The sequence below is a fragment of the Aptenodytes patagonicus genome, chromosome 5 (genome assembly GCF_965638725.1).
Source record: "Aptenodytes patagonicus chromosome 5, bAptPat1.pri.cur, whole genome shotgun sequence".
Classification (NCBI taxonomy): Eukaryota; Metazoa; Chordata; class Aves; order Sphenisciformes; family Spheniscidae; genus Aptenodytes; species Aptenodytes patagonicus.
In genome coordinates, this window is record NC_134953.1 from 30,615,681 (window position 1) to 30,633,890 (window position 18,210).

The window sequence follows — 18,210 nt, forward strand, 5'->3', positions numbered from 1 at the left end:
AAACCCACCCATTGCTCCAAAGCCAAATGAATTGGCAATATCGTGAATGTGGCAAAATTCTGCCTCTGTCTCCGCATCCAACGAAGATTCCTATAGGTTTAAAATTCAGTGTCACTTGTCACCAGATTTCCCTGTGACCGTGTCTGGAAAGGAGACGTAGGAAGAATTTTGAAGTTAGTAGAAGGTGACGAAGCAGAAATGGTAAAACAGTCCGAAGGTACTTGCTTTCTGTATTTGATAAATGTTTAAAGGATTAAGTGGTCTCAGACAGGGAGGCCAAATATCCTGACTCAGAAATCTCACAGAAGTTCTGTAGCAAAGCCACGGGAAGTTTATTAAATTCAGCTTCTGTTAAGGAATAACAAGCCTTTTCTTCTTCTTCTGTGGTTTCTGGTCTTCTTTCATTCCCTTATAGTTGGTGCCTCCTGTTGCCTGTTCCTCGATCTCTTGACTCAACAGTTCCTGTACCAGGAGGCCACCAGCCTTCAGGTGGTCACGTTCTCCCAACCCAACCCACACTCACTCCAGCAGACCTGGCCATCAGCCCTCCTATTTTTTTGCTTCTCCAAGTGCCAGAAGCTCTCCACGGCTGGCTGTATGCACCTGGTGTATACCAACAGTGAAACCCTCCTTAGCACCTTCAATTTGGGGCACAGAAGGAAGCACCTACATTTTTTTTCCTGACTGGGACATTTCCCTACAAAAAATGTCATTTACTTCATATTGCTTGATTTTCTAAATTGGAGATGGCTGATCCCTAGGACAGGCTCAGTAGTGCATTTTCTGCTTGTAAAAATTATCTCGGAGCTGAAGCTTCAGACCCCACGTGTACTTCATCTTGGTAATTTGATCTTTTTAAAAGAATCCATTTAAAAAGTCAGCAGGTTCTTTTAAATAAATGAGCCAAGTGACCACTTATCCCTGCAAAATAGGAGGGTCACAGTGTGGCCTGATAATTATGAAAATTTGGAAATTCGTTTACTTATTCAGAGCAGGGACATTTTCTGATTTTAATGTTTAATTTTTGTAGAGTGCAAATCCGTATGGCTACAAATAGAAGTGGCTACAGTAAAAAATTTTGTCATTATTCTTACTTCTCTTTGTAGTCTTTAGGAGAAGAAACTGTCTGTTTAAATAGTGCCAAATCACAGGGAATCATCTTGATAAGATTTCTTGAGTTTGTTCATCTGTAATTCATCTGTGTATTTATTATTCTCCTTACTAATAAAGCTATTCCTTCTGATTGCTGCTCAGTCTTATTAGAAAAATCTGGTTTTAATCAGCATTATGATTTAATTATAAATTATTAAGAAGAAGCCTCTTAGCCTGATTGCTGCAGAGAGTATCTGTTAGAATCAGAGCATCGTGTGGGCTGAAACGGACCTGGAAGAGGAAATATTTTTCCTAAGCTGGAGGTAGAAAACTAATGGTATGTCTGGATAGCTGTGGGAATGAAAATGTCTCTCTTAAAATATTTTAAAAGGTCAGCTACACCTCCACACTATGAACTAATTATATAATCCTGTGTTGGCATGGATATTTTGTGGCAGAAGCCTTGAAGATAAATTATTATTTTCAGTTACAAAAGAGAATTAATTTAATTATTTTCTCTTGTTTTGTTCCCAAAGAAAATAAAATAATTTTTCTAAAGAAAAATGTATAGTATATAAAACTATATGTTTTATTAGTAAATATTCCTCTGCAGTGTATACGTGTCCAAGGATGTAGCTCATTTGCAGTTTTAGAAATAGCATTTATTAAAGAAAACATACAAGTATTTTCTCCTTCAAGGTTTTATTCTCATGAAACTGGGAAAGGACTGATAGTAATAACCCGGTGTGAGAGTCATCATTCATCAGTTTGCCATTTTGAAGTACAGCGTGTATGGGGGCCTGTGTATATATCATCACAGGAATATTTGTGCTATCTGATATATTCAGTACATGATTACTGGGCACAGCTATGGGTGTATTAATTTTAAAGGACTTTGGTTAACAGAGAAAAAAACAAATCATGTATAACAGATTTTTAGATCCTTTTTTACTATGTTTTGCTTCATATACAATGAATGATGATTATTATTATTGTTGTTGTTGTTATTATTATTCCATGAGATCTTTCACTCCTCTTGCAACATATGTGAGAGTCTTGCCCTAACCCTTCGCTTAGGAAGGACTGGGCAGACTGAAGTAGCGTAACTCTGCTTTCTAGATCCCATTCCTGGCGGAAGGCATCCGGATTCACGGGGAGAAGGTGACGGAGGCGCTGCGGCCGTTCCACGAGCGGATGGAGGCTTGCTTCAGGCAGCTGAAAGACAAAGTGGAAAAACAGTACGGGGTCCGCGCTGTCGTAAGTTGCCTGCTAACTTTATGTTTGCTAAATATGTGGAACTTCTTTAAATTGTGGGCAACTGTGTATTTCTGTATTATAATTCCCACTGGTTGAAAAAGCAATGTTGATGCAGCATTGCCTGGTTGTTCTCAGTGGTCATCAAACTATTAAATACTGAGCAGATGCTATAAGAGATGTTCAGAAAGCCTTGGTAATTTCATCTTCTAGCATGGGAACAATTTCTAAATTGCCTGAATCTGTTCGTTGAAAGTCTTCAATAATAATAATTCTTCAATATTCCATTTTTAAAGAATTGGGTTTTTAAAAAAAAATAAAATTGCCACTATAGCATGATTTTTCTGGAGCCAAATGTCACCTTTCCATAGATGTAATTCCTGTTGAGATGTGAGGGCTGTGCTGCTCTACAGTAGTGTGCAATCTTACATACTCTGGCACCACCCTAAATGTAGGCAGGCAATAAAAAGATAGCTGCTACTTAGTGAGATTTAGTAGTGCTGGAGTTCATGTTTTTCTCATTCCAACACGCTATTTTCAGTCGCTGCTTCATCTTCAAGGCACAGCCAAGAATTTGGTGGAGTTTCCTGTGCGGTTTTGTTCTGCTTTTAATTTGAGCATTACCCTCGGGGAGGGAGGTCAAAAGCCAGCATGCAGCTTCATAATTCAGAATGTAATTGATAATTCAGTCAAAAGCCACGTTTTTTGGGTGCTATTATATGATCAGTTTTTAAAATTATTTAAAAACCCAAGATGCAAGTGGTTAGAGTTGCTCGAGGATTGACTATGCGGAGCTGATCTCCTAATAATATATTGAAGGCTGCCAGGGTGAGCTTTATCTCTGTCTACTGGTAGTCCTGACAGCAGTCTTGTAAACATGCTGTAATTTTTAGGTTTATTTGTGAAATGACAGTAGTACATGAAACTTGCATATGCAATACATATCTTCCCACTGCTCCAGAAAATAAAGCACATACATTTACCAGAAAAGACCTATATGTCCTCTAACGCAGAGGTAGCCAGCGTATCGTGTATGTGCTGCCATGATGACCTGGCATGCAGTCTGCTCCCTCCTGCCAGCCCTGTGATGGAGACTTGTGGCTCCTCTCCTGCCTGCTGGTCTGCAGCGCGCCCCCACCTTGGCAGGGGAACACCCCACGCACCCCGCTCCCCTGGGGAGGAGGATGGCACCACAGGGTGCCATGATGGCAGTAGCCTGTCCTTGGCACATTGGAAGTGCCAGGAAATTCTGGGGTCCTCCCTTTTGCTGCAAAGCTTTTTAGCTGAACTTGGAATCACCAGATCTACTCGCTTTTGAGTTGCCTTGTTTGTGTTGGTTCAGGATACGTAAGTGGGCTTCAAGCTTACCCAATTTTTAGAGAAAATTTTACCTCCAAAAGAGCAAACAGCGTGGTATCATTTAGGACAATGTGCATTTTCCCCAACTTGGACTCAAGAATATCCTATACCAGAAACCATTTCCCACAAAAAGTACTGGTATTAAAACCAAATGATCTCAAAAAGCAGTGATTTATTTTTAAGATTGCACAGATCTTTAAGATTGCACAGACCCACCTTCTGTCAGCAAAAGCCATCTAAAAACAAAGGAAATCACCAGCAGACCATTAATTACTTGGCCATGGCGCAGGAAAGACAGCTTGCCAGCCTGCACTTTGGACTGCCGTCTCGTCTCCATTCCTGGCTTTCCCTGGCACCCTGGAAGTGGATAAGGAGCGTGCACTGTAATCCCGTTAACTGTCTTTTAATAAGAAAGCCAGTTAGCAGGTCCCAGCAGGCGAAGGACATGGTATCAAATGGCAGGTGCCTCCCTGCAAGTGAGTGGTGGCTTCCTTACGAAAACGCCAAATCGCATGGTTGCCCCAGTTGGGGTTGGGTCATCATTTTTGGAGGTGCTGCATCAATTCACATATGTATTGAGGCAGATATTACTTCATGGGCTCAGATTTTGAAGGTTATCTCTGCAGCCATGAGGCTAAAAACACCTGCAGTTGTAGTTTTCGCCTTGTACCTGAAAACTCAGTGTCTAAAGCACAATTGCATAGAGAGGAGATCACAGAGAAAATAGTGCCCTTTTCATGCCCTTCCTGCCTTCCAGCCTTAAACCTTCCAAGGGCAAGAATATCAGATGGGAGCTCCATGACAATCTAGTCCTTAATAAACTAAGAAATAAAAGATTGAAATAGAAAAAAAGAAATTGATAACAATTACAAGTTCTCCAATTTTACTTCTGCCCCTAAATGAGCAGCAGTCACTAAACTGATTCTAAAAAGAATGAAGCAACCAAGATACACTTGAACAGTCTTAAACCAGCAACCTCTTCATGCAGTTCTGATTATGGTCACTAATGGGTGCATGCCACTGAGTTTATGGATGTTAGACCAATCACATCAATATAAACAGGGTGTGAATTTGGTTCCAAATTATCTCTGGAAAATCCCACAGAGATTTATTCTGAAGAGTGGATGATGTGGGATATGGTGAGGGAGAGAGCTTCAGCTTTCTGCTCAGTGAGATGCAGAGCATCCTGGGCTACGGAGGCAGCAAGAAAGATGCTGCAGCAGGCGGGGCAGCAAAAACGTGCCAAGTGATGTTGTTCTCTGAGTGCCCAAAACCTTGGTGAAATAGTACATGCCAGTGAAGTATCCTGTTGTATTTTATGACAGGCCTTCCTTCAGAGATTAATTTTCACTTTTGGCTATAGCAATGACTTTTTTTTTTAATGGGAACACTGAGATCTTATGGGGAATGTGCCAGCCTTTATGGTGTCCTTCTAAATGGTGTTCCATTTGTAGTCCTTCAAATCCCATCTTGCTAATATATTTAGGAAGAGAAAAGTTCAAATAGTAATTTATTCCCAAGGAGAACAGGAATAATTGACATTAATGATACTTGCATGTCAGTCACTTCATAATATACATTTACATCATCAGGGAGATGACTGGAAAGTCATACGCAGGTGGTGTTATCTTTCTAATTTCACTCTACCCACCAGAAAGAATTGTCAGGATTGATGGAGTTTTATCGCTTCTCTCTTCCTTGTACCAGGCCAATTTACCAGTAGTTGACAGGGTGGAAAATATACCTGTAATTAAACAGCATGAGATTCCTATTTGTTGACTGAAAAAGTTCAATTATTTTATGCATATATCAGTTATTAATGATTAACAAAGCTTGTATAAATTATTCAGAACTCTGAAATTGTCAGAAACAAAAAAAAAATCTTTCATATATTTTCTTCTTAACTTAGATGTCACTCTGTAAATTGCCTCTCTTGACATAAAGTTCCTCTTAGTCGTTTTTTTTTTCCCCTTTTTTTTTTAAATCTCCATTTTATTTAAATATACTGACAGGACAGTCACTTCAATTGCAGAGATGGATTAAAAAAAAAGTTTTTTGTAGAAAGCTCCTTTTTTAAAGCCCAGATGTAAAAAAGCATGTAAATACCATTGAAACGAATTATTGGAATATGTTTAAAATTATACATGTGCCTATGAGGACCTAAATATTTCTTCCTAGTCCTTTAAATGGATTTTCTTTAGAATTTGTTTCTTTGTTGTTAAACACACTGTATAATTACATAATATAAAAATCTACATGGAAGAAAAAACATTGAACGTTTCCACATTACTTTTGGTAACCAGATGTCAGCCATATTGTGATTTAAGAAATAAGATCTTCTATTTCTTTACTGCAGCTTTCAAGTCTGGATGATAGACGAGGCAGTCGGCCACGGTCTATGGTGAGATCCTTCACGATGCCATCATCTTCAAGGCCCCTCTCTGTTGCATCGGTGTCTTCCATCTCCTCCGACAGCACACCTTCTCGACCTGGCTCCGATGGGTGCGTAAGAAATAGTAATTCAGGGCTTATCTCTGTAAAGCATGATTTGGTGTGCACATCTGTAGGTTTTGAGGATTGTCACCATGGCGCTCCAGATCTCAGTGCTATCACGGTGTTACTCCTTCCGATCCTACTGACTCCTGTGTGGCAGCATGACGTTTGTTTGATCTCATAAGGAACTGTGGGGTTTTTTGGTTGGGTCTTTTACCAGTGTATTTTATTCCAGATTTGGTTCGTCATAATACCCCACAAACATTAATGGGACACAATGGTGTGAGTAACCAGTGTGGGGTGGGGATAGCGCTTTTAAGTGACAGCCTAATATTGGCTAAAAAAACCAACCTATATAGACATTTATCTCAAGATATATTCCTTGTCCTTTTTTTTAACCAAGATAAATATAATGCTTTTCTTGGTCCTCTTTAAAACAAAGTTAAACAAAACCCCCTAAGCATTCAAACAAAAACCCCCAAACAAACAGGAGATAAATTATCCCCTTTTAAAGTATCGCAAGTGTAATAGTTCAGAAGTGATCTTTTGCAAAGTCAGCGATGAGATGTGTGTTCAGCCACCCTGTCATGGTAAACAGGTGGAGCTTGGGAGAAGGAAGGGATTAGCTAACTGCTCAATTATTTCTTCTCACTTTTGCTGCCAGAAGAAAAGCTGCTTATGGCAAGATTGTACTTCAAGACTTATCAAGATATTTCACATGAGAACTGGGAATTCTGTTGATAAGCCCTGTCTCACAGTTGCATCCCTCAAAAGAACAAAATAATCTGTTTTCTTTTTGGGGTTTCCATGTAGCCTCAGAAGTCCCTTCTCCCTCTTCTTCCCCCCAGGCATTCCCCTAATCCAGAAACTCAATATTTGACCAAGGCGGCAGTTTTTTAAAGCTTCCTGAAGGGCTGCTAACTTACAGAGATGTGCTAGAAACATTCATGTCCCTTGTGCACCTTCAGAGGGAGTTATTACCTGACTAGAGAGTAAAAGCATCAAGTAAAATTAAATACAGCACCTAAGGACCAACATGATACTTACCTTGATTACAAACAGTTTATTTACCCATTGGGAAGAACTGCAAACAGAGTGCAATTCAGCTCTCATTACGTTACCCTCTATAATGTATACATGGTGAGTCGTGTTGATATAAATGTAGGACAGCAGAGACGATAATGCGTTTTGACTAATTCATCCACAAAAGTTGTCTTGCTGGAACTTGGGGATAACTACCATCCCAGGTTAGCGGGCAACTTTATTTTATCTCAGAAGAAAAATATTGATTCTTTCCCTGCCTGCCTCTACCTCTTTCTTTTTCCTTTCAAAATCATTATATGTATTTTTCTTTCTCATTGGATGCTATTTTCTTAAATTTCACCTCTCCATCCCAGCTTTGTTGTAGTAGGTGTCACTTAGTAGTTTTGGAGGCTCTCATGAGGCTACTCAATATGTATATTAAAATAACCCTCACAAAGATCACAGTGCAGCTCAGCTCCTGCTCCGAGCCTGGGGCAATACGACTGTAATATATGTGAGGAAAATGTAATGAACAACTGTCATCACTGAGAAGACCTGAAAAAAATGCTCATTTGCTTGATCAGTGAAGCAGGAGAAGAAAAATCATCAGATGTAAATAACATAATGACAGACCTCAAAAATTAAAATTACTGTAAAAATCATGTGGGTGGTTTGTCACTGCTAACTTGGAAGAAGTTCACCCATCAGGTACCTACCATAGTTGACTGGGTTTACGGTCAGTTGTCCTCTCCTGCTTTCCATTTTCCCCCTCTTCATATGTTAATTCTGAGGTTAGAGATGAAGCTAAGAAAAACAATTAAAAATGGAGCCGACAGACTGTCTTGTCCAGATCACCCAACTTATATTTTATGCCATCTCCAGCTTCTCCTGCTTTGGAGCTTTTAAACCATAAAAACTCAAAGCAGACGTTGACATAGTATGTGTTTTATAACTCCCAACTCTATGTATAAATAAAACTCTGACTTTAAAAAAGGACCTTGGGTTTATTCACTGCTTAAAATGGGACTTAGAAGTACAAATTGGAGCACTTACAAGCAGTGATTGGAAGCGGGGAAGTCCCAGTGTGCCTGTGTGATTTGCCATCTGTTGAAAGTCCTAACGTACTTCAAGTAGGAGCATGGCGTGCTAGCCCATTTTATCACCAATACGTTGCGTACAAATAATTAATAGTACTAATAATAGTAATGCCTGGAAGGGAAGCAATTAATCATTGTCTGAAGAATGGCAATTCCTCCTGGAAACTTGCAATCAGCCTGCGAGGTGGCTGTCAGTGCCATCCAACCCAGCGGAGCCCAGCAGAAGCGGCTAAAATAAGCAATTCACGTGGCTAAACACACGGTGTCAAGAGAGCTGTCTTCTGGTCTGGGCTTTGTCACTGATGTGCTTTGTGGCCCCAGGCAAGTCATTGCCCTCCCTTTTCCCTGTCTGTAGAATGGGTTGAAAAAAGCTTGCAGTTTTGTCTCCCAACCCGTGTGATTTTGGCTTTGGTTATGAGTGTAATGGCTCAGGGGCCGTTGTTGCGGGTACTGGTTTTAGCATCTTTCCATCAAATGAGCTAACTTAGGCTGAAAACTGAAGGGCCTTTAGTGCTTCAAACAATAATAATAATTTTGGATATCGCTGCGGGTATTGCTGCTAATGGAGATTATTAGGATAACTTCACTGCAAATTGTCTGAAATACGAATCCTCCAGTATTTCACAGCAAAGATTGTGGCCTGTATGTGCATGCATCACCATGGCATAGTAAATGCTTTTCCAATGTTAAAAAGTAAGCTGGCTTCTTTGTTTTGGGATTTTTGGTTTGGTTTTGGTTTTGTAATGCGATGATTTGAGACATCCTCCTGTCAGTGTAATTTCTAGGGTATGATTTTAGTAGTTTGTTTAGAATATAAAATAACATATAAAATACTTTGTCTAGCTAAGAATATTTTAGCTTGTTAAGAGCAAAATATCTCTTTACCTTTTATTTCAACTAATCATTTAAAAAAGGTGAGATAAGAGAGATTCCTTTAAATTACTGAGTGAGAATTAGCTAGAGAGTCCCACTATTACTTAGAATAGTGCTTTCCCTACAAAATCATAGAATCATAGAATCATTAAGGTTGGAAAAGACCTCTAAGATCATCGAGTCCAACCATCAACCAAACACCACCAGGCCCACTAAACCATGTCCCTAAGCGCCTCATCTACACGTCTTCTAAATACCTCCAGGGATGGTGGCTCAACCACTTCCCTGGGCAGCCTGTTCCAATGTTTAACCACTCTTTCAGTAAAGAAATTTTTCCTCATGTCCAATCTAAACCTCCCCTGGTGCAACTTGAGGCCATTTCCTCTCGTCCTATCGCTTGTTACTTGGGAGAAGAGACCCACACCCACCTCGCTACAACCTCCTTTCAGGGAGTTGTAGAGAGCGATGAGGTCTCCCCTCAGCCTCCTTTTCTCCAGGCTAAACAGCCCCAGTTCCCTCAGCCGCTCCTCATAAGACTTGTTCTCCAGACCCTTCACCAGCTTCGTTGCCCTTCTCTGGACACGCTCCAGCACCTCGACGTCCTTCTTGTAGTGAGGGGCCCAAAACTGAACACAGTATTCGAGGTGCGGCCTCACCAGTGCCGAGTACAGGGGCACGATCACTTCCCTACTCCTGCTGGCCACGCTATTTCTGATACAGGCCAGGATGCCATTGGCCTTCTTGGCCACCTGGGCACACTGCCGGCTCATGTTCAGCCGGCTGTTGACCAGCACCCCCAGGTCCTTTTCCGCTGGGCAGCTTTCCAGCCACTCTTCCCCAAGCCTGTAGCGCTGCATGGGGTTGTTGTGGCTAAAGTGCAGGACCCGGCACTTGTCCTTGTTGAATCTCATACAGTTGGCCTGGGCCCATCGATCCAGCCTGTCCAGGTCCCTCTGCAGAGCCTTCCTACCCTCGAGCAGATCAACACTCCCGCCCAACTTGGTGTCGTCTGCAAACTTACTGAGGGTGCACTCGATCCCCTTGTCCAGATCATTGATAAAGATATTGAACAAGACCGGCCCCAAAACTGAGCCCTGGGGAACACTGCTCGTGACCGGTCGCCAACTGGATTGAACTCCATTCACCACAACTCTCTGGGCCCGGCCGTCCAGCCAGTTTTTTACCCAGCAATAATAAATAAAAACTAAAAATAAAAAATAAAAACTCTTTAAACAATGAAGTTTTCCTTTAAAAGTTCATTGAACCCCTAAAGAATTTTTCCTTTGTAGCCAGAAAAAAAATAGTCATGGACTGTAAAAATTGCAGAGCTGATGGTAGTAGTATATCAGCCTTGCCTATATTCACACACTTGAAGCATTCCAGGTGGGAAAATACATCTGCTTTTTGGAAACTAACCTTCCCCTTCATTGTTACCTGACCGATTTTTCATTCTGGAGTTTATCTGTAATATCAGAACAACTAAGCTCAGTCCTACTGGCTCCCCCTCACCAGGGCATGCTGTAGGTGAGCAGAGGTGTTGATCTGTCAGTATACGTGTGCACACTCGTATGGATATATATCCTCATGCATGCATGCAAAACCACACATACACACACAGGGTGTTATTACAGACAGGAATGGTGCTTGTGTCTGTGGTTAAACCTCTATGCCTCATGCTTTTGTGCAATGTATAGGTGTTTCCTTTGCATTAAGGGTGATATTGTTTGCTTTTCTGTGAAAAGGTACTGTAATTTTGATGAGTTACAAGGATTAGAAAGCGTTTTACGTTGTGCATAGTCAACAGAAAATCACTACACCTCTGCAAAACAATTTCTCAACTGTTATTCCTTCTCTGGGGAATAAATACATCCTCTTTCTCCACCAAAAAAAAAAAGTCCAGGAGGAATTTGGGGACTTGGCTATTTTTTAAAGAAATCCTTACAGCCATTGGTAGACATATGGACTGCCTCCAAGGTGCAGGGGAAGTAGGGGTGACATTTCTTTAATTCATTGTACAGTTACCTGCACTTGTATAGTGCTGATTTCCACTGGAGTTTGCAGGCATCTGCTGGCACGCCTGCCATGGTGCCACAGCTTATATAGTGGGAGGGCTGAATTAGAAACTCATTTTTATGTAAACCACGTACAGTGAAACTCAAGAGTTTGTGTAGCTGTAAACCAGTAAATTTACTACAGAGCAGGGAAATACATGGTACTGGTTCTTCAGCAGTTCCGCAGTAAATTTTATTGTAAGACAATTACGATTGTTATGACCTTCTGCTCCCTCCTTTTCTCTCTAATGATTTTTCCTGGATTAGCAAAGCATCATTAACTCAAGTGAGACTTTGGGAAACAGTAAATGAAAATTAGGTGTTTTGAAAATAGTATTTTATTGATCCAAGCAACAACACTTTTCTTTAGGTTTGTGCTGGAGCCCCTCCTTCCAAAAAAGATGCATTCTAGGTCTCAAGATAAATTGGACAAGGATGACCTAGATAAAGATAAGAAAGAAAAGAAGAAGGAGAAAAGGAACAGCAAACATCAAGAGATATTTGATAAAGAATTTAAATCTACTGATATTTCTCTGCAGCAGTCTGAAGCAGTGATCCTTTCAGAAACGGTAACTTTATTAGCAAGTAATGCTTTATCTAATTCTGAGGAGTGTTCTTTATCTTTTTAAATCAAAATGTTGATTTTTACGATTTAGTTTATTTTTAGACCAAAAATAACTCTAAGGGACTATGCTACAATGTTAATATATGTGATAATGAATCAAAAATACAGATTTTATTTACAGTGTAAAAAAATCATGGTATCTCATATGAAAATCTTACCAAAAGCTATATATGACTATTTGATAAAAGGAGCAGATGGTATATCCTAAGTAAAATAAATGCTACCATTTTAGCAGCCTTTTGAATTTATGGTTCCCAATAGATCGTGATGGGTTTTCTCATATTTCAGCTGACTACTGCAAGACACTTTTTGGTGGAAATGTTACAAGGTCATTCCATGCATGGCAATTACGTGTTCTTGAAAGGCTATTTTGAGCAGAAAATCGCAAGCTGTTCCACTGGTGGCTGTGTGTAAGAATATTAACTACAGGGCATATCTCTCTTAAGCCCTCTCTTCTTGGCATATATTCAATTCACTGAAACTGTCCTAAAGGCTTAGGTAACTTGAGAAGTTTTAGCTCTGAAACTGAAAGCAAGGCCATTTTAAGCTGGAGCAGGGAGTGCGTGAACTAACTGTAACCTCCAAATCTCTGCCTGGACACTTCTTTTGAGGCCAATAGTTTAAAACTTGCCCTCCAGAAATAAATGTAATGTTCTTTTAAAGACTTGCACAAGTACTTGTAAAGCCAACTTTTAACTCAGCAGAGTCTTTCCTTGGTGACTGTGTCATTTACATTGGACTTTCAAAACGATTTCTCTCTGACCTGTGATGGACTAGATCCTTTAAGTCTTTCTGTTTGGTATTTGTAGCGGAATATTACTTAGATGGTCAGCCATGGTTCCTCTGTTTTCTGGATTTGCTCCTTCTTCTCCATCCAGAGATGACCTAATCTCTCAGATGTGTCTTCTGACATCTTGGAAGATCAGAGTTGTTTTGTCTGATGTGGCCTTAGGCCCAGTATTAGCTCGGCAAAAACTCAGATAAAATCCCTTTTGTGCATCTCAGGCTTTTCACCCAAACTCCTTTGAAGCCAGTGAGTTTTTCCGTTGACTTCAGTAAATTTTGGATCAGCCCTGGTTTGTTTAAATGGAGATTCCTCCTGCCAAAGCCAGTCAGGTGAGCATCGTTAGAGTGTTTTCAGACAGCAAATACGTTTTGCATAGATTTCCATACATCTCATCTTTTTGACACAATGCATTCAACTCTGCACATTGCAGCAGTTGTATTTTGACTAAGCCTGAGTATTGCAATGGCAAGGCTTGCACTCACATCTCCCAGATCCCCAAATGGACTAGCAGAGCTTGTGGAAGAAGAGCATGAGCCACAGGAGAAGAAAATTGTATTTCGGGGCAGCTCAGTCAGCTGGACTTGCACAAATCCATGAGACCAGATGGGAGGCGTCCAAGGATGCTGGAGAGCTGGTCGATGTCACTGCAAGGTCACTGTCATCTCTGAGAGGTCTTGGACATTGCAGAAGATTGCTTATGACTGGAAAAATGCAAATGCTGGCTGGAAAGGAGGACATGATAACCCTTTAAGGCATATTCCCATTTGTCATCTGAGGAACAAAAATGAGCAAAGCCCAACATGGTTTGACTCAAGTTTTCTACTCTTCCCAGTCAAGAGCTTTCAGTGGATGACTGGTATGACTAATTTTCCCCTGGTTATAGAGAGGGAGGGAAATTAAATGTCAGAATTAGTTACAGTTACTTTAAGCTTCTTGAAATCCACAGATCAATAATATGAAAAAGAGTTTAGTGGTGAGAGAAAAACTCTCCCTTTTCAGTATCTGCAAACTACTTGATGAGCTCCAAAATGACCAAGTCAATTTTTAATGCTTGGAGTTAGTGGTTCATTTTCTCCTGTAGGTGAAATAGAGGGAACACTTTAGCGATTAGTTTACAAGCGTGGTTGTACAATTCCCACTGCTGTCTTCAGGAATTTTGTACAGATAATGTCAAGAAGTTTAAAGATAAAATTTGTCTTGTCTTGAAATTTTTGCACCCTGGAGACATATGTCCCCTATTAATGATATAAAAGGGAAAATGTTATCTTTTGTGGGTAAGTATTCAGCTTTTCCATTGTTCTACTTTTGTGGGCTGCACTGCGTGCAAGTTCCTTTTTTAAGCTGAAATTGCTCCCAAAGCACTGCTACTGCTGTGTTTTATGAAGAAAAAGGTATTTTGATTTCTCTTACGTTAGGAGCTTGAAAGCAGAAAGTTCGCTAGCTTAAAAATAGATGATGATGAGATGGAGAGGGGAAAAATTAAGGATTTTTTTTTTCCAGAAAAATTGGAATCCAGATTCGACTAGAAATGGAAATTAAAATAAGATTTAAAGAGCTTTTAAAGTGAGATTTCAGTAATAAACTACTAGTAGTTACTAGCTTTTCCATTATAGTTACTGGATTCCTTCTGTTGAGAATTTTAGAACTCACTTGTACCATTGCTAATTCAATTACAAGATTTCAGTTGTTTGGTGAATTTTCTAATGGATTCTTAGTTCTGACTTATAAAATATTTGGGGGTTTTACAGCAGAAGACGTGCTTTAGTACGATGACAATTTATAAATACCTTCAAGAAAACGAATGAAAGAATAACAGCCAGTGTGCATTTGTCAACACCAGATCGGTCAAGCCCTTCTTCCTTCTTTCTGCGGTAGAGAAGGAGGTTCTGTGGGTAGGAATGATGTGGCAGACACCCGATGTGCCGACTTCAGTATGACTTTGGGCACATCTCACACTATGTTCTCATGAGCAAGACTGGGCAATGAAGTCTGGTCTAAGGTGGTGCTGAAGGATACATAGCAGCCTGGAAAAACTGCGCTCAATATCGTCACGGGTGAGACGGAGTAAATGAGAATCCATGATGGATTTGGATAGTGGGATGTGTCAAAATGATCTATGTGCAGAAGCACAGCGCGTGGTCAGCCTCTTTAATCGCTGGCTCTGTCTCATGTCTGTTTATTAATAGGAGGGTTCGATGTTTGTCACTACCATTTCATCCAGGTGTCATCGCAGTTTACAACCAGCCCATGCCAGTTGCAGCTGGCAAATAACAGGCTTGTGCTTGACAGTTTAAAAGTCCAGTTTCAGATACTCACCCACACACACGCATGCTCACACACAATCACCTGTTGCCTGACAACACTTGTATTCTACATTATTCTTCGCCCACCACATAATAGGTAGTTACCAGTGGTTTGCTTTCAGGAGGGAAGGATGCATCAATAACCTCATATATGAATCTGTTCTGGATCCTGTGTTATTCACTCCTAATTGGTTTATGCAACATAATTTACAGAGAATATCAAGTGAGAGGCGCAGCAGGCATGTCAGACAGCGGTCATTCCCATCTCTGCAGAGCTTCTGCTGCTCTTTTCAAAGATGATGTTGTCTAATTAAATGAGCGTTTCCATCACTGCGATGGACTTTCTTATATAGGAACTTCTTTTTTTCCAATCAAAGGAATCTTCATGGAAGAACATGGGAAGATTATAAAACTACAGAATTATTTCAGGGAGCTTTCACATTTTCTTTTAAAAGGAGCATTCAGGGACCATTTTGTCTAGTTGTATAGCTTAAATACTTTTTTCCAAATTTCACTGTACTCATAATGAATTTATTGACTGATCAAAACCCAAGCGCTAATTACAGAGATCTTGTACTACTATGATCTTATCAGAAGATAAATTAAGCACTTGGGTATCTGAAGATGATCACTAATGTCTTTATAGTTTTCTAGAGATTTATATCTTCTTTTAAGTATCACATAAACTTCTTTAACATAAATTCTCATTGTTAGTTCTTTGATTCCATGAGCTGATAGCAAACCTAACACTGAAGCCAGGTAGTTAACAGACCACTCGAAAGCTTGTGTAAGAAATCAGAGTAACAGGCTGTACATTTTATTGATTTAGTGACATCTAACACCACTCACTATTGATCCTGCTTTCATTAGACCAAAAACAAGTAGCAATGGGTTCATTATGGATTAGTGGTCTCTGAAGAGTTCATATTCCCTAGCACAACTGTGATTTATATGAAGCTTTAAGAAAAGAACTGTGATTTATATGAAGCTTTAAGAAAAGGACCAAGCTTGTCAATCACAGAAGAAGTTAAAATTTACTTGAGATAAGTAGCTACAGACCAGGTTAACTTGGGAACTTGATTCTAGTTGTTGGGTTTTCTCTTGGTTCTGGCATTGCAGCTTTCCTAATCAATTAGTGTATTTCCTTAGTTGCTTTTTTATAATTACATGCCTTGGAGAAAGTGATTACTGTGCTTATCCATTCTACTAAAAATATGCTTTAAAAGATCTTGAAAGAAGAAACCTTTGGAGTCTTTAGGACCTGAATTTTAGTATCGGGCAAATTTCTGAAAGGTTACCCTGAGGTCTTGATGAACTTTCAAAAAAAGTTATGGTCATTCATTTCTCATAGAAGGGTCTCAGAGACACAGCCTTTTATGCAAACCCTTTTAGGGTTTGTTTTCTGAAAATAAAAGGAAGCACTCATACCTCATTTTAGATGTCTCCTTCACAACCTACTTTTTAAAAAAACATTGTGAAATGACAGAATTCTTCAAAAAAGCATGAATTGCTGCTGGCATTTTCTGTTTTGTCCTATTGCAGTACCTTGGCTGTTCTTCCTGTCTTAACTTCAGGTTGCTGCTCCATTTTCTGTGATCTCCTGGAAATAAAAAAATCCTTTCTTCACTGCAATTACTGGAAACATGAGGGCTGGTGGATGGGTAACAAACAGTAGAGCTCAGGATTAAACTGAGCAAAAGGAATTACCTTAACAAAAGCATTAGTTGCCCATCAGATTACAAGTATCATTTCAGGGTTTCTGATGGAAAATTTAAATGGACTATGAAGCAGCCAGAGCAAAACAATAGGGATATTTCAGTGAATTAAATATAAGCACAAACAAGTACCATCAAGAAAGTGTTTCTGGACAGATGATGTCTTCCTCAGAAGAGAGTTTCACCATGCAAACAATTAAAGAGATAAATTTTAACAGGGAAGTAGAGCCGCATGAGAAGAAAGAAAAGATTTTGAATGCTGTATAATCTTGTGTAAGGATATAGACTTCCTTAGCTGTTATTAAGCAAGCATTTGGGGAATTGGCTCATTACTTCAGAAAAATATGCCAGGCTACAGGAAGGTGTGTGCATTAAGCCTCATTGTGATGCCTGGGGAGAAGGGAAAAACATTTGGAGCTGTGAAATACTGCATTAAATCAGAAGTATTGTATGTTCTCATTGCCCTATTACTGTTTAGGAGGTAGTGGGGAAAACGTAGCACTCCCAAGGTCTGCTGCTCAGTAACAACGTGTATGCCTTTACTGTCTCACTGGTTTTGTCCCTGTGCAGATCAGCCCACTAAGACCACAAAGACCAAAAAGCCAAGTCATAAACGTCATTTCAAGTGAAAGACGTTTCTCCGTGTCTCCATCACCTCCCAGCTCCCAAGTGACGCCACCCCCAATAACTCCACGGACAAAACTTTCTTTCAGCATACAGTCCAGTAAGTCTTTAATTTTAACTAAATTTTCTTTTCCTAGCAAATTTTATGCAAAATAGCTTCTAGTGGGGAGATGTATTTCCTGAGCATTGCATTACACCTTGGTTTGAGTTCTTTGAGTTAGTCTTTTTGCCATCACCATGGGATTGCTTGCAGGAACAAGAACTTGCCTCTTAACATCATGCTCCTTGCATTTGCCAGCAAAAAATATTTCAACAAAATACAAAAGCAAGGAAAATTGTTGCATCGAAAAAGTTTCTTCTCCTTTTCAAGTAATCATTAACAATTACTTAGGTATAGAGTGTAACTGTCAAAAATTAATGTTGTACTTGATTCTATATTTATATTGGTGCATAAAGGCTGAAAAAATAATCTTTCAATGTAATTGTACCTTAAAAGAACTTTTATTTGCTACATAATGAGTACAAGCCAGAAGGGGAAAAAAAAAGTCAGTCTTTTTCATGTATTTTTTGTTTGACATTGACATCTATCCCTCAGTTTTTCTGTAAAATATTGTCTGTTTGCTTCAGTCTTCAGGAAACCCTATTGCAAAATGGGGTATAATACAACACATTTCTTTTACAGTGGTGTTTTCCCAAAACTGTTATTCAGAGTTTTCAGTTGCTAGCATGTGATAAAAAAAGAAAAAGATCTTTTTGATACATGTACTCAAATGCTAGTATGATAGTCAAGAGTTCAGTGTTAGTAAAGAGGAGAATAGATGATCAGTTTTAAGAAAAAAATCTTGTTCGATCAAGGTCGCTGTTTTATTTACTTTGTTGATACTTAAAACCTTTTCTCTTAAATAGTGAGTGTT

The 18,210-nt window shown here is 39.6% G+C and overlaps 1 protein-coding gene across 2 annotated transcripts in view; it reads left to right on the plus strand.

Moving 5' to 3' along the window:
• The window catches only part of DOCK1 (dedicator of cytokinesis 1), a 325,958-nt gene that overhangs the window by 293,975 nt on the left and 13,773 nt on the right, over window positions 1-18,210 (plus strand). For both annotated transcript variants that reach the window (XM_076339221.1, XM_076339222.1), the window contains exons 47-50: window positions 2,212-2,349; window positions 6,062-6,207; window positions 11,613-11,811; window positions 17,243-17,396. In XM_076339221.1, the coding sequence (XP_076195336.1) occupies window positions 2,212-2,349; window positions 6,062-6,207; window positions 11,613-11,811; window positions 17,243-17,396 (637 nt within the window). The remainder of the gene's footprint in view (window positions 1-2,211; window positions 2,350-6,061; window positions 6,208-11,612; window positions 11,812-17,242; window positions 17,397-18,210) is intronic.